Source organism: Ictidomys tridecemlineatus, chromosome 5, assembly GCF_052094955.1.
Source record: "Ictidomys tridecemlineatus isolate mIctTri1 chromosome 5, mIctTri1.hap1, whole genome shotgun sequence".
Taxonomy (NCBI): domain Eukaryota; kingdom Metazoa; phylum Chordata; class Mammalia; order Rodentia; family Sciuridae; genus Ictidomys; species Ictidomys tridecemlineatus.
The window spans coordinates 67,021,490-67,038,744 of record NC_135481.1 but is presented as its reverse complement, the minus strand read 5'-3'; the positions used below and the strand labels follow the sequence as shown (position 1 = coordinate 67,038,744).

The following is a 17,255-nucleotide window of genomic DNA, read 5'->3' as shown; positions in this document are numbered from 1 at the left end:
AAAGTGTAACAGCCTCAAAACGTTTTCTTGAGACTCATATATTTGCTTTTTGGATTTTAAAACATTTATTTTCCCTATTTTCTCTTAGAAAATCTTTCCTTTTGATCTTATATTTAAAAGTCTTTGAGTCTGATATTATGTTTTGTTGTATTTTAACCAGTTTTTCTTATCCTGAGGAACTTTTGAATTGTTACTATCTGATCAATAAACATAATTTTATGTATTCTGTATTTTAGTCAATTGAAGACAATGAAGTATATTTGCCTAATGATGAAATTTGGACCTATGATATTGATAGTGGGTTATGGTAAGTAATTTAAATTGCAGAGTGTCTAGTCTTATTATCTGTTATAAATGTTTTCATAGACTACAGGGATCTGAGACCATACATAGGACATACTGCAACATTTATATTATAAGTCTCTTTCTCCTTTTCTTTCAATATTTTATTCTCTGTGACTGTCTTTCCCTACTCTATTTCCTTCTCCATTCTTTGTCCATTACTGTTCCTCAAGACCAATGCTCTTGTTCCCATTTCTAGTGATATGTATGAATATTTTGTGATTTTTTTCCTCCAAGCAGGTTGAAAGATCAATCTCCGTGTTGGATCTTTTTTAAAGTTTTTACAGTATTGACTACCATTACATTTTAATTTTAACTGACAATAGGAATTTTCACTGAAAAGATTCTCAGGAAGTTTAAGGGGAATTTTTATTTGCCTTTGGAAAAAGTTAATGTTTTCCATGTCATTTTTACTGCAGGAGAATGCATCTAATGGAAGGAGAACTTCCTACCTCCATGTCAGGAAGCTGTGGTGCTTGCATTAATGGGAAGCTGTACGTTTTTGGAGGATATGATGACAAAGGATACAGCAATCGAGTAATATTTTTTAATTTATTTTTTATTTGTTCATTTTAGTTGTACATGACAGTAGAATGTATTTTGACATATTATACATACATGGAGAATAACTTATTCTAATTAGGATCCTATTTGTGGTTGAACATGATGTGGAGTTATACGGTCATGTATTCATATATAAACAGAAAAGTTATGTCCAGGGGCTGGGGTATGGCACAGTGGTAGAACACTCATGGAGCTTGAGTGAGACACTGGGTTTGATTCTCAGCACCACATAAAAATAAATAAAATAAAGGTATTGTGTCCATCTAAAACTAAAAAAAAAAAAAAGAAAAGTTATGTCCAATTCATTCTACTGTCTTTCCCATTCCCGTCGTCCTCCCTTCCCTTTATTCCCCTTTGTCTAATCCAATGAATTTTTATTCTTTTCTCTCCTTCCCCTTATTGTATGTTAGCATCTGCATATCAAAGAGAACATAAAGCCTTTGTTTTTTTGGAATCGGCTTATTCTTTTCTTTTTTTAATTTTTTTTTTGTAGTTGTAGATGGACACAATACCTTTATTTTATTTGTTTATTTTTATGTGGCTCCCGGGGATCGAACCAAGCTAGGCACACATGCTAGGCAAACGCTCTACCACTGAGCCACAACCCTGGGACATGGAATTGGCTTATTTCACTTAGCATGATAGACTCCAGTTCTGTCCATTTACTAGCTAATGAAATAATTTCATTCTTCTTTATGGCTGAGTATATTCCATTGTGTATATATACCACATTGTCTTACTCATCTATTGAGGACACCTAAGTTGGTTCCATAGCTTAGCTATTGTGAATTGAGCTGCTATAAATATTGATGGCTGTAACACTGTAGTATGCTGATTTTAAGTCCTTTGGGTATATACCCAAGAGTGGGATAGCTGGGTCAAATGGTGGTTCCATCCCAAGTTTTCTGAGGAATCTCCTTACTGCTTTCCAGAGTGGTTGCAACAATTTGCAGTCCCTCTAGCAATGTATGAGTGTACCTTTTCCCTCTACATCCTCGCCAACATTTATTGTTACTTGTATTTTTGATAATAGCCATTCTGACTGGAGTGAGATGGAATCTCATTTGCATTTCTCTAATTGCTAGAATTGTTGAACATTTTTTCATATTTTTTTGATCATTTGTATTTCTTCTTCTGTGAAGTGTTTGTTCAGTTCCTTTGGCCATTTATTGATTGGGTTATTTATTTCCTTGGTGTTAAGTTTTTTGAGTTCTTTATGTATCCTGGAGATTAATGCTTTCTGAGGTACAGATGGCAAAGATTTTTTTCCCATTCTATAGGTTCTCTCTTCACATTCTTGATTGTTTCCTTTGCCATGGAAGAAGCTTTTTAGTTTGATACCATGCCTTTTATTTATTCTTGATTTTTCTTCTTCTACTTTAGGAGTCTTATTAAGGAAGTCAATTCCTAAGCAACCATGATGGAGAGTTGGGCCTATATTAGACCAGGGATAGGGTCTCTGGTCTAATGCCTAGGTCCTTAATTCACTTTGAGTTGAGTTTTGTGCAGGATGAGACATAGGGGTTCAATTTCATTGTACTAAATGTGGATTCCAGTTTTCCCAGTAACACTTGTTGAAGAGGCTATCTTTTCTCCAGTGTATGTTTTTGGTGCTTTTGTCTAGTATGAGATAACTATGTTTATGTGGGTTTGTCTTGGTATCTTCTACTCTGTTTCATTGGTCTTCATGTCTGTTTTGGTGCCAATACCATGCTATTTTTATTATTATAGCTCTGTATGATATAATTTAAGGTCTTGTATTGTGATGCCTCCTGATTCCTTTTTCTTGCTAAGGATTGCTTTGGCTATTCTGGGTCTCTATTTTTCCAAATGAATTTCATGACTATTTTTTCTATTTTTATGAGGAACATCATTGGGATTTTAATAGGAATTGCATTAAATCTGTATAGCACTTTTGGTAGTATGGCCATTTTGACAATATTAATTCTGCCTATCCAAGAACATGGGAAATCTTTCCATCTTCTAAGGTCTTCTTCAATTTCTTTCTTCAGTGTTCTGTAGTTTTCATTGTAGAGATCTTTTACCTCTTTTGTTAGATAGATTCCCAAGTTTGTTTGTGTGTTGAGGCCACTGTGAATGAAATAATTTTTCTAATTTCTCTTTCTTTTGATTCATCATTGGTGTCTAGGAATGCAATGAATTTATAAATGTTAATTTTATATCTTTCTGCTTTGCTGAATTCATTTGAGTCCCTCTGCCTTTTTTTTTTCTCTTTTCTTCAACCTTGCTGAGAAGCTGCCTGTTTTCTTAGTTTCACACCACTGAGCAGCCCAGGAAAAAGACCTTCTCTATTTTACCATCTTGAAAAAATCTTGAGTAATATTTTATTTTAATTCAGGCAGGAGTGCAGCAAAATATAATCATTAATACATCATTTCATCTTCCAAGTTTGCAAATATTTTAAAAGAAGATAACTAAAGAAAAATTTAAAAACAAATGGGAAATGCAGCATACTTACTTTTCTCTTCCATGTCTTTCTGCTTCAGAATTAACTACACTCTTAATTGATATCTATAGGGCAAGAACAGATGGAGAAAGGTCCTTTTCAGTATTTCTTATATATAATTTCCTTCTAAAACACTGTGTGATTTTTATTCATTCTATAATTCTTAGTAGTTAAAATTTTTATCTATTAAAATATAAAGAATAATATGAATTTTTGGATGACAGTTCTCCTTAGTATAGATTTAATTTTTAAATGTCTTATATGCTAATAATGTTCTCATTTTTTAAAAGCTTTATTTTGTCAATTTGCGAACAAGAGATGGCACCTATGTTTGGAAAAAAATCACCAACTTTGAAGGACAGCCACCCACACCTCGTGATAAACTTTCCTGTTGGGTGTATAAAGACAGGTAATGTAATAACTACACGTAGTGCATTACTGTAATCCTTACTTAAGTAAGCTTTTGGCCAAAATAGAGAAAATTTGAAAGTATGATTTTTTTTCCCCAAGATATAATTGCACCCTTGCTTTGGTGTTGATGGCATTAGGAGTTCTAAACCCTGAGTAAAGACCATATCATGAAAACAATAATGGTGGAAGCAATTATTTGAGTGTTTTACATTAAAGAATTTATTCCTAAATTTTCTGAATAGTTAATATGACAAAAATCAAAATCATATTAAAAAGCATAAAATGAATCTGTTTTATATATATATATATATATATATATATATATATATATATATACCCTGCCACCCTATTTTCACCCACCACTTACATAAAAACTGATTTTATTAAGATTTTTTGTGTTCTTATGGCAATGGTTTTCAAACTTTTCTGCCTTTGGAATCATCTGGGGATATTTATATAATTCCCAAACCAATGTGATACATATTAAATTCTAGTCTCTTAGGGTAGGGTTTTTTCAAGTTCCTGAAGTAATTCCAAAGTACGAACAAATTTGGAAACCACTGGCATCAGTGTTACTTTATGCAGTTAGAAACAAATACATATGTATGTATGTATGCCTGTTTCTCCACTCCTCCTCATGCAAATATCAGTGTATTCTCTCTACTCTTCAGAACTCCACTGCTTCTTTTAGTTAACAGTATACCATGAAAATTGTTCAACTCTCCATATTCATAGTTAGAAAACTTGTTTTCTTATAGCTGCATAGTATTCTCCTATGTGAGTACAAGGCCTTATCCAAACATTTCCCAAGGGGGAATTTTAAATGGTAGGTTTAAAGCATGCAAGCACATGCCAGGCATGGTGGCATGCATCTGTAATCCCAGCATCCTACAAATTTGTGCCAGCCTCAACAGTTTAGTGAGGCTTAAACAATTTAGTAAGACCTGTCTCAAAAAGGGGGGGGGGCCTAGAGTTGTAGCTCAGTGGTAAAGTACCCTTAGGTTCAATCCCCCATATAAAAACAAAAAACAAGTTTTTGGAGGTTACAAGTTCCAGGAGGTCACACTGTGACTGAAAGGTGGTCATTGTAGAATATCTATGCAGTCCATGCAGGGTGATAGTGGTGGGTTCAAGGAGTCAGCCAGTCAAGTAGGTTATATCTAGCTGTTGCATAGGTAAGTGGTCATCAGAAGGCAGTTATCTAAGACAGATGTCTGTGTCAACCACATTGAGGAACTGGGAGAAGATATAAAACTGGAAACTGGCACAGGTAGCTGAGTTCTGCTCTTGATATGAGAAAATTCAACTTATATTTAAAAAAATGGATGTTGAGGCAACATAAAATTATAAGAAATGACTACAGAGCCCCCGTGCAGTGGTGCACACCTATAACCCCAGTGACTCAGGAAGCTGAGGCAGGAGGATCACAAGTTTCAGGTCAGTCATAGAAACTTAGCAAGGCTCTAAGCAATTTAGTGAAACCCTAGCTCAAAATAAAAAGGAATGGGGGATATAGCTTAGTCGTAACCCTTGGGTTCAATCCCAGTACCAAAAAAAAAAAAAATTGACTATAGAAGAGTGATTGACAACTTTGTCAATTTACTCTTTGATTAGGTCTTCCTCATTTGTCTTTTCAGTTTGGAAAAAATGTTATGAGGGCTAGGGGTAAACTAGTCGTTGAACCTTATCTCTGAGCTTTGCCTAAGCTTGCAAAAGAGAATATCTTTGTGAATATCTGTAGCAATGACAAAAAATTCGTTTTCTAAGCCCCTAGGGTTTTCTAATTTTGTTTCTGCAGAACTTAATCTGCCCCACAAAGTATGTTTGGTCCTTTAAAGTTTTTCTAGTAATGTATATAAAGGAAACTTGAAACATTGGTTTCCCTAGGCAGGAGAAGTGAGAGCAGGAAAGATACTTATTACTAAATCTTTTTTATAAGTACCGTGCACTAACCAATTGTGCCATTGGATCTCTGGTTTTGCTATACCTATTTTAAAAGATATTAAACATAAGATTTTTCATTTTAATCATTTAATTATATAAATCAATGGCATTAATTATTCACATTTTTGTGCTACCTTCACCATTATGGGGTTCAGACTTTTTCATTACTTCAAGGAAAAACTCTAAAGTACTCTTGAAACAATATCTCCCCATTCTCCTTTCTTCTCAACCCCTGGTAACCTCTGTTGTCCTTTCTATATTTATGAATTTTCCTATTGTAGGTATTTCATATAAATAGAATCACATAATGCTTATTCTTTTGAATCTGTCTTATGTAACATAATGTTTTCAAGGGTCACCATGTTGTAGCATGTTTCAGAACTTCTTTACTTTTATGACTGAGTAATATATCATTACATGCACTCGTGCACATGTGTGCACACACACACACACACACACACACTTGTTTTTTGTTTATCCATTCATATGTTGATGAACACTTGGGTTTTCACCTCTGACTGTGGTCAATAAAACTACAATGAACATTGGCATGCAAGTGTTGTTTTGGTCCTTGTTTTCAGTTCTTTGGAGTATATACCTAACAATAGAATTGCTGGGTCATATGGTAATTCTGTGTTTAATGTTTCAAGGAATTATCAAACTGTTTTTCACTGGTAATGAACAAAGTTTCCAATTTCTCTACATCCTCACTAAACCTTCTCAGGTTTTGTTGTTGTTGTTGTTGTTGTTTTGTTTTGTTTTTTTTGGTTACCAGGGATTGAACTCAGGGCACTCCACCACTGAGCCACATCTCTTGCTGTTGCTGAGGCTGGCTCTGAACTTTCTATTCTGTCTCAGCCTCTCAAGTCTCTGGGATTACAGGCATGCACCACCGAGCCTGGCTTGTTTTTGTTTTTTTATAATAGTCATTCTAGGGGGTATGAAATGGTATCTCATGATTTTGATTCATATTTCCCTAACGGCAACTAATGATGTGGACTGTCATTTCACGTGCTTATTGGCATTTTTGGCTCAGCGGTAGAACGCTCACCTAGCACGTGCAAGATGCTGGGTTCGATCCTCAGCACCACATAAAAATAAATAAATCAAATAAAGGTATTGTGTCCAACTACAACTAAAAAAAATATTTAAAAAAAATCTTCTTTGGAGGGGGCTAAGGTGGTGGCTCAGTGGTAAAGAGCTTGCCTAGCATGTGTGAGGCACTTTGTTCAATTCTCAGCCCTGCATGTAAATAAATACATAAATAAATAGTCCATCAACAACTAAAAAGAAATATTAAAAAAATTTTTTGTTTGGAGGAGTGTGACTATTCAAGTCCTCTGTTCAGTTTTAAAATTGGGTTATTAGCTCTTTTGTTGTTGAGTTACAGTTGCATATTAATCCCTTTTCAGACATAGTTTTCTTGTAGTGTCTTTGTCTGATTTGGGGGCAATGCTGCCTCATAGAATGAATGGGGAAGTTTGCCTCCTCTTCAGTTTTTTGGAACAGCTTGAAAAGGATTGGTATTAATCCTTCTTTAAATGTTTGGTAGAATTCACCAGGGAGGCCATCTAGTCCTGGACCTTTCTTTATGAGGAGGTTTTTGATTACTGATAAGTCTTCATATGTGCTATATTTATTCACATTTTCTATTTCTTCTAGAGCCATTTTTTGTAGTATATATCTTTCCAGGAATTTTTCATCTAGGTTATCCAATTTGTTGATGTATAGTTTTTTATAGAATTCTTATATAATCTTTCTTATTTCTGTAATGTCAGTAATAATAATAATAATATATTCTCTTTCATTTCCCCCTTTTTTTTGACATGGGCTCACTCTGTCAGGCTAGCCTCAAATTCCCAAGACCCAATGCATGCTATGTTAGCGCAAAAAGACCAGGAGCAACACAAACCTCATAAATCAGCTCAGCACTTTATTCAAGAACAAAGTTTCACACAGGAGCAGAGGATATAGGGATGAAATGATGCTGTGGTGGGACCCACTTTCCTAGTGGAAAATGAACCCCTGAACAAAGAAAGGACCTGGGCTTATATAGATTATTATGAGAGGTGGTCTAGTGAGGATATCAATTTTCTTTGGGCACCCAGGAATTTGTTCTATGAATCAGTAAAGGAGTCAGTTTTAGTGCTTAGGAATTTGGGGTGCCTTTTATGGGGCAAAATGGGAGGGAGTCTAGGGTCAGTGTTCAGTTTCTGGGATTTATCTTACTGGACCTAATGGAGGGCCTGGGGTCAGTGGTTGGTATCTGAAGGATTTGTTGACAGAAGGATGAATGCTTCAGCCTCTTCCCAGAGACCGCTTTTCCAGGTCTGATGAACACATCTTCCTCAGGATTTGTTTTATCACCAGGAAAGAATGTATTGGGAAAGGATCAATGCTCTCAATGGATGGCTTTTCTTCTCACTTCCCTTTTTCCAGGTCTCACTACTTTTGGGGTTTGTCATTTTCTATATCTAATATGCTAGGCAAGCACTCTACCACTGAGTTATATCATCAGCTTTTTTTTTTATTTCTTAGTCAATTTAAATCAACATTTGTCCATTTTTTTCTTTCCAAAGAACCAACTTTTTTGTTTTATTATTTTTCTTGACCTTTTTTTCCTATTCATCTTCTCTCCGTGTGTGTGTGTGTGTGTGTGTGTGTGTGTGTGTGTGTGTCTTGCTTAGGGTTAAATCCAGGACCTTATACACACTAGGCAGGTGCTCTTTCACTGAATTACATCCCTAGCCCTCCCCTTCAATCTCAGTCATTTCCTTCTTTAACCTTTCTCTTTCTAGAGCCTTATTGGGTACAGTTTTGTTATTTATTTGAGATTTTTTTTTAAATGTAAGTATTTACAGCTATTAATTTTCCCCTGAGCCCTGACTTTGCTATGTCCCATAATTTTTGCTATTTGTTTTCATTTTTATTCATTTCACAATAATTTCTAATTTCTCTGGTAATTTTTTCTTTGACCAATTAAGTTGACAGGATTTGTTGTTGTTTTGTCTTGTTTTCTTTAAGCACTTTAAAGATTTGATTACACTGCTTTTTGGCCTTAATTTTTCTCAGGAAAAAATGGACTCTTATTTGTGATTTTCCTCTTCTGTGAATGTCTTTTTTTTCCTCTTTATCTGCTCTTTATTTTTGCTCTTTAGTTATTTGATTAAATAGGCTCAAGTATGCTAGGCACAGTGGTGCATGCTTGTGATCCCAGTATATCAGGAGGCTGAGACAGGAGGATTGCAAGTTCAAAGCCAGCTCAGCAACTTAGTGAGGTTCTAAGCAACTTAGTGAGACCCTGTCTCTAAATAAAATGTAAAAAGGGGCTGGAGGTGTGACTCAGAGGTTAAGTGCACCTGGGTTCAACCTCTGGTTCCTACCCCAAAAAGAAGAAAGTAAAAGCTCAAGTATAGTTTCCTTTATATTTATCCTACCTGGAATGTGCTGAACTACTTGGGTTGACAGATTGGTATCTTATATGAGTTTTAAGAAGTTTCTAGTAATTATCAAATATTTGTTTTACACATTTCTTTGTCTTCTGGAACTCCTTTTACATGCATTTTAAATCATTTGATAATGGCCCACAGAGCTTGAACTTCCAGTTTCTTTCTCCACCCCTTCTTTATGTTTTAATTTGGATATTTTTTATTGATGTACTTGACTTCACATTCAGTGACCTTTTCCATTGTTGTGTCCAGTTGCCATTAAACCCAGCTAATGAATTTTTAAATTCTGACATCTTATATTTCATTTTTGGCATTTCTATTTAGTTCTTTTTTATGGTGCCATGTCTCTACTGATATTACCCTTGTGTGTGTGTGTGTGTGTGTGTGTGTGTGTATTGTCCATCTTTTTCCATTAGGTCTGTCACCATGTAGGGATCCAGGGAAGTCTTCAGAGACCCAGGAGACATCTATTGGAAACTTTCAGGTTTTGACTCCATCACAGAATAGTGTAGCCCACATCCTATGTGGGCTACATATCCAGGGTCATTCGGGTGAATTGGGTGGCATGAAGGAATCACACAGACACAGAAAATACCTTTTTTGGGGTGTTTTCAGGACAGCTCCTCCGCCTCAGCTTTAAGCTCTCACAAGGGGGGCAAGAGAAAAATATGGGAGGTAGTCGAGAAAGAGGGAGCATGTCCTGAATCCTGGTTTTTATTGAAGACAGCCATTGGATAGAGCATTCCATCCAACAAAGATAAAAAAGAACAAGAAGGCAGCCCACTCCCATTGGGTAACGCCCACTCCCAGAGCTTCACTCCCCTGCCGGGTGTAGGTGAAGTCCACCTGCTTTTGTGTACAACAGAAGCAAGTCCCACATCCCCATTGCTCAAGCCTGAGGGTGCCCTGCTCTTATGTGGCAGCTCCTGACAGAAAAGAATTTAAGGACAAGTCAGGTCTTCATAGCAAAGAAGGAAGTTTATTATAGAAAGTCAAAGTTTGTATTTTCAGGGCAGAATGTCAGTAATCTCATAAACAAGAAACCAGGACTTAAGGTCAAGCTTTTATTAGGATACATAATTAGATAGACTATATTATTCGAAAGGACTGGTCTGCCAGGCATAGTGGCACACACCTGTAATCCCAGCAGTCAGGAAGCTGAGGTAGGAGGATCACAAGTTTAAAGCCAGCCTCAGCAAAAGCAATGCACTAAGTTACTCAGTGAGACCCTGTCTTTAAATAAAATTCAAAATAGGGCTGGGGATGGGACCCAGTGGTGGAGTACCCCTGAGTTCAATCCCCAGTACCAAAACAAAACAGAAAGACTGGTCTTCTTTCATGGATGGAATTGAGGAAAATCATGTTTCCACTTAGGGGATCTGGTCTGGTAAGTTTCAGCCTATATTAATGATTCTGGGAAGTTAGGTAGTCAGGTGACTGTGATAGAGTGTCATGGTCCAATCAAATGCTAGCTCCTGATTTCTTTCTATTGAGGTCTTTTTTCTGTTTTGTCAAATTCCAGAAAACTTAAGGAAACTGGAAAGTTACAAAATAATTTATGGGCTGTTCATTGAATCATTATATTCTTTTTTTCTGTCTCTTAGACTCCTTTGTCTGACTCAAGAGTTGATTACAAATTATTTGTTCTACAGTTTAACAGGGATATTTTTCCTTTAGAGATTTAGTCTTCTCTCTGTATCCCCAAATTTCTATCTCAGGTCTATTAGCATTTTAATCATGGTTTTGTCAACAAAAATTCAATAGGAAAGAATTTCAGACAAAAATGGAAGCTTTATTTCAATAAGCAGATTCCTCACCAGGGAGACACAGCCTTCCTTACAAAAGGAAACTGTCCCAAAGGAGCAAAGAGAGGGACTGGCTAATATACATAAAGTTCCAGACCAGGTACCCTCTAAAGACTGTTATGCAAATGAAGGATACAAGCATGCTCATTCCTAATTGGTTGATATTTAATTTTGACTGCAAATAATAGTTCATTGCTCAGGTCTCCGGGATGAAATAGGACTTTTCAGACTGTTTATCTTGGCAGCTGAACAGGAACACGCCTGGACAAAGGCCCAAAGTTCAGTTTGTGGTTCTTCCAGGAACACAAAGTTTGAATATGATCTCCAGTCAGCAAATGGCTACCAGATTCTGCAATTTAGGCACACATTTAGCTACCTAGGACCTTTCTTGGAGAATGAGCTTTTCTTAAAATTAACAGTTATTTTAAATGACCCTTTCTGATAATTCAGGTTGTCTGACTACTCTGTGTCTACTTACGTTGACTCTTTTCTCTCTTGATCATGAATCACTTTTTTTTCCTTTTTATGTATCTTGTTATTTTTTATTATATACCAGACATTTTATATGAAAGAAGAGTAAAGATTGGAATATATTTTCTTTATCTCCAGAGAGGGATATGCCAGTTCTTCTTTTTAAAGACTGCTAGAATGGGACATAAGTCAGGCTAATCTGTAGTTGATCTGTGTTTGGGCTGTGTTGTAGCCTTAGTTTTATCCATTCTCACCAGTGGCTTCAAATGTTTTGAGGCAGGGCAGGTCTTTCATTAGTGACCCATATTTAAGAACTGAAGATTTCAGCTATGCTGCATTCAGCTGCATCCCTACCTCTCAGAACTATGAGAAACCTATGTTTTAAAACCAATTGGTAGGTCCTTGGGTCCCTAAGAGATTCTCTTTGCTCTGGTATCCCACTCAGGCTTTCTGCAGTTTGAAAGAGATCAGCTTTTCATCTCCTCCCCTGACCTTTGGAGTGAAGCCACCCAATGTGGTATAGTCTTGGCATGCCTCTCAGGTGTTTCTTTCAGATCTCCTGTCCAGATCCCAAACTTTAATAGTTGAAAGCTCAAATTGCCTCAAGCAGGTTTGCTCAGCAGTCCTCCTCTTCTTCTGGCTCCCCCACACACCCCCACCTCTGGTGATTGAACCCAGAGCATTTTGAATGCAAGGCAAGCATTCTACCACTGAGCTACACCCCCACCTCCTGCTTTCAGCTTTTGATAATTGATCCTGGGCCATCCTTAAAAGTTTGCAAAAGAGGTATGGAAATTAAAAACTAAAAAAAAAAAAAAAAAGAAAGAAAAAAGAAAAGAAAGAAAAAGAAAAAGCATTCCAACTCCTTCTGCAGCTGGATTTTTTAAGATTCTAATTTGCCATGCCAGCCTACATGTACCTGTTAATACAATGAGTGGTTTCTCTTTATAATCTCTGTGTGTATTTGTTTCTATTTCCTCCTGTTACACATTGGATGAATGCAGCTGTGGGTCTCTGCTGTTTGAGAGCTCATCACTTTCTGAAATTGGTTCATTTAGATCTCTGTTCTCTCAGCTCTTTGATTTAGTTTTTTATTTTTAATACAATGATTTTGTAATTTATTTGGCTTATTTAGGTTCTTAGGGTGAGAGAAAAGATCTATTTCAATGAACAAATGAGAAGCAAACTAAAAGTGTGTCCCTCTGTATTGTTTTTCAGATTAATATATTTTGGTGGTTATGGGTGCAGGAGACACAATGAACTTCAAGACTGTTTTGATGTTCATGATGCATCTTGGGTAAGAAAGTAATCACTCTTTACATTTGCTTTTAATTTAGCATAGCCTGTAAGTCTTAGAAATAATGAACCTAATCTTTCTCATTTTAGGAGCTACCAGTTGACACTATGTGAAAAAATGTGTTTTTACTCTTATAGATTTGGATTCAGTCAAGGAAGATCTCTCATATAGTGATAATAACTTTCATTGTTCCTCTCACTAATTTTTCTTTTTTCTTCTTTTTTTTTTCAGTACTAGAGATTGAACCTAGGGATGCTTTACTACTGAGCTACACCCCCAGCCCTTTTTATTTATTATTTTGAGACAGAGTTTCACTAAGTATCCCAAGCTGGCCTCAAACTTGCTATACTCCTGCCTCAGCTTCCCAAATTGCTGAGAACATCAGATGTGTGTCACCATGTACAGCAGAATAATTTTTTTTCTAATATCATTAATCACTTGTACCTGTTTCTGTTAAATAAATAGATGCTTTAACCCAACTTGGGGGAATTTTGTTTTTTGTTTATGTTTAACCAAAATGGCTATTATTGACAAGCCTCCTATTGGACACATACCAGAATTTTTCATAGCTCAGACTGGTTTCTGCATAAGAATGAACTGGGGGAGGTACATCTGTAATCCTAGCACCTTGGGAGGATGAGGAAGGAAGATCACAAGTTCAAAGCCAGCCTCAGCAATTTAGCAAGGACTTAAACAACTTAGCAAAATCCTGTCTCAAAAGAAAAAATAAAGAGGGCTGAGTATGTAGCCCAATGATAAAGTACCCCTGGGTTCAATCCCCAGTATTGCAAAAGAAATAAAAATTGATCTCACCACCAAAAAATACACAATAACTCTTTTCAGTTTACCTTCTTTTGAATTTTATTATCATTGTACATTTTCAATGTAAATGTATATAGGTATCTTTAATTCTCCATGTTTCTGCATATTTGAATTTTTAAAATGAAATATTTTTAAAACTTTGCTATTCAAAATATTATTAATAATTTTCAAGAATATAATTTACTATTTTTTACACCTAGTTATCTTTACTCATTGGTGAACTCAGTTGTTTTTTCTCCCCTAGTACAGTTAATTTAATGAACATGTCCTGAAGTTTCTGGAGAACAACTAGATCTTTAAATTTGGATTCTAATCTAAGTAAATTGTTTGGTTTATTTGACTTTAATAAGTCCTATCAAAGATACATGAAGCTGGGTTTGGTGGTGCCCACCTGTAATCCTAGCAGTTTGGGAGACTGAGACAGGAGGATTGCAAATTCAAAGCCAGCCTCAGCAATTTATCAAGGCCCTAAGCAATTTAGTGATACACTGTCTCAATATTAAAAAAAAAAAAAAATTTAAATTTAAAAGACGGGCTGAGGTTGTGGCTCAGTGGTAGAGCACTTGCCTAGCATGGGTGAGGCACTAGGTTCGATTCTCAAAACCGCATATAAATTAATAAATAAAGGTCCATCAACAACTAAAAAAAATTAATTTAAAAGAGCTGGAGGATGTTGCTCAGTAGTTAAGCACCATTGGGTTCAATCCCTGGTAACAAAATAACAACAACAAAAAGATAAATAATACAGGTGTAGTACCTTACCCCTGTAATCTCAGCTATTTGGGAGACAGGTAGGAGGCTTGCAAGTTCAAGGCCAGCCTGGTCCATTTAGAAAGACCCTGTTTCAATAAAAAGGGGTGAGGATGTAGCTCAGTGGTAAAGTACTCCTAGATTCAGTCCCCAGGACCATCAATAAGAAGGAAAAAGAAGAAGATAACAAGGACAATAAGCAAAAAGCATAAGTTTGACTCACAAGAATAAATTGCTTGGTGGATTAGAAGTGATTGGAACTTTTTGGAAAAAGTATAGCCCTGTATAACCTGTATAATCTATACAATTTATTATGGCAAGGATTAATTAGGCTTTGAGTATGTGTTTTAAGGAAAATAGGTTCCAAGATGTATAAAATCATTCTGTCCTGTATAAATCCATTCTGTCCAATTATTTTTTTGGTTGGCTTTTGTTATTGTTGTTTTTTTGAGATGGGATCTTACAATGTTACCCAGGCTGGTTTTGAACCCATGAACTGAAGTAATCCTCCTGCCTCAACCTCCCAAAGGTTGAGATCACAAATATGTGCTACTGCCAGCTTGTCCTCAAAATTTTAAAAAAGACAGTTCTTTGAGAAAATGTAAAAATTGTCCACAAATAAAATTATGATTCATTGCAAGCACGCAATTATATGAGAAGAAAAGTTGTCCAGTGATACTACTACTTGTCTGAACATCATACTTTTTGGGACACTGGTGTGTGCATTAACTTGATGACTCTGATATCACTTAACTCTATTGTTGTAAATGTTTCTTATTTTTATTTTACTAGTAAATATGTTCCAAGCTGTAACAATAATGTAAAAATTATAAAAGCTTTCAGATATTTTTAAAATTTCTGTTTTAGGAAGAACAAATATTCTGGGGATGGCATAATGATGTCCATGTATTTGATACAAAAACACAGACTTGGTTTCAACCAGAAATTAAAGTAAGTGTTGCAAAAAGTATCCTTCATATTCCATATATTCATTGATACATTTTAAATCTTTTAAAAACTCAGTCATTTGGATTTATCAATTTGGTTTATAATCACATACAAAGTAGTTATCTTGAATCTGTCACCAACACCATTTAAAAGAAAATCATATATAGCCAGGTGTGGTGGCATACATCTGTAATCCTGGGAACTCAAGAGGCTGAGGCAGGAGGATCTCAAGTTCCAGGTCAGCTTGGGCAACTCAGTGAGGCCTTGTCTGAAAATTTATAATTTAAAAAAAAAATGTGGAACTGAGGATGTAACTCAGAGGCTGAAGGATCATATGTTCAATCCCTAATGTCACCAAAAAGAAAGAGAAAAAAAAAATTTCTCCAGATCAGATAAGATTTTCTAGAAAAAAAATATTTTAAAGAGATGCCATTGTGATTCTTTTTGTTTCTGTCATCATTCTTTACCCACAGGTAACATGCTCTAATTTGATAAAAATTATTTTAAAAAGTCATTGTATTACAAAGCCCATGATTTTAAACACCATTTTTATAAACCCTTAAAATCAGAGCAACATACAATTACAGCATGACAAAAATACATTATCCTTGTTTTTTCATTTGCTAGTAACCAAGCACAAATTTACATTAGTTTAAGCAATTTGGAGTGTCTCACACATCCTACACAGACCAGCACACCAGGAAGTGGAGCACATTTCTCAACACCATCATAATACTTTTCATCTCTCTTTGTCTGCTTTTCCCTTTTTGTGTACTTGTTTCACTACAGCTACTGCAGACCAGCTGGGGCCATTTAGGTGAGAACTGGGCCCTGGCTATGCCAGTAGTTCTTGGTATAATGCTCTCTCATTGCTTGTATATTAGTCATAGAAGAAGACTCTGGTTCTACCTGGTATTGTCCCTACTCTTTATAGGACCCCTATTACCAAGGAGATAACTTGCTGTGTCCACCCCAGGGAGAGCAGGGTATTATGATTGAAAAGCTCAATATCCAAAGCCTTAAACATACTAAGGTGTAATTGAGGCCAAGGCTTTACACATCCTAGGGTGAACAGAAAGGACTGCTAAGCAGGCAAAACTAACATTGAGTATGCACAAGTGACTAAAAGTTTTACAGTCCAACTTCTGTTGGTGAAAATCATGGAAAGTGCTACGTAAAATATTAAGTGTTATAGAATTTGACCTTCTCTGCAATCTCTTTCCAGGCAGTAAATTTCAGGTTTCCAGTGCTTTTCTGTTTTCTTCATTACCTTTCTAATTGTAGAACTAATCAGCTGTCAGTTATTTATAGTTAAAGATTGAATTTTGCTTCACTCAGCATTTGAATTTTAAGATTTGGGTTTTTTATTAATGGAGTAAGAGAGTTTTACCTCTGTTAAGATTTCCTGTCAGCAGGTGGGTGGAGACAAATATTAGTGGGTCTAAGTTTACTGAAACTAATCCTAGATCTCTTTGAGGCCTCTTAACCCTCTATTGCCTTAGAAAATAAGTCAGAACCTGGAGCTTCTGTGATGGGATAATAATAAAAGCTTTGTTTTGCTAGAAGGGCTAGAAACCAAAACTCTCAAATGGTTCTCTTTCATTTACATAAGTGTTATATAAGTGAAATCTGAATTATTTCTTATCAAGTTGAAACAGGTATTCAGGTAATCTTAAAATGAATAGTAAGTTATGATGTTGGATGTAGAGCTTAAATTTTCCATGTCCGCATTTAGTAGCCAGTGAGCTGAAAATGTTCATAATGCATCTTGGGTAAAAATATAATCACTCCTTACATTTGCCTTTAGTTTAGTATAGCCTGTAAGGCTTAGAAATAATGAACCTAATCTTTCTCATTTTAGGACCTACCAATTTGCCAAAACTGACACTATGAAAAAAATGTGTTTTCACTCAATAGATTTGGATTCAGTTGGAGGAGGGTCTCTCATCTAGTGGTAATTGCTTTCATGAGTTGCAGGATAATTT

At 35.8% G+C, this 17,255-nt stretch overlaps 1 protein-coding gene across 4 annotated transcripts in view; it reads left to right on the top strand.

Annotated features, from left to right (window-relative positions):
* Positions 1-17,255, top strand: part of Klhdc1 (kelch domain containing 1) — a 49,841-nt gene that overhangs the window by 11,507 nt on the left and 21,079 nt on the right. For all 4 annotated transcript variants that reach the window (XM_078050169.1, XM_078050168.1, XM_078050171.1 and 1 more), the window contains 5 exons: positions 237-307; positions 762-879; positions 3,664-3,782; positions 12,672-12,750; positions 15,190-15,273. In XM_078050169.1, coding sequence (XP_077906295.1) covers positions 237-307; positions 762-879; positions 3,664-3,782; positions 12,672-12,750; positions 15,190-15,273 — 471 coding nt within the window. The remainder of the gene's footprint in view (positions 1-236; positions 308-761; positions 880-3,663; positions 3,783-12,671; positions 12,751-15,189; positions 15,274-17,255) is intronic.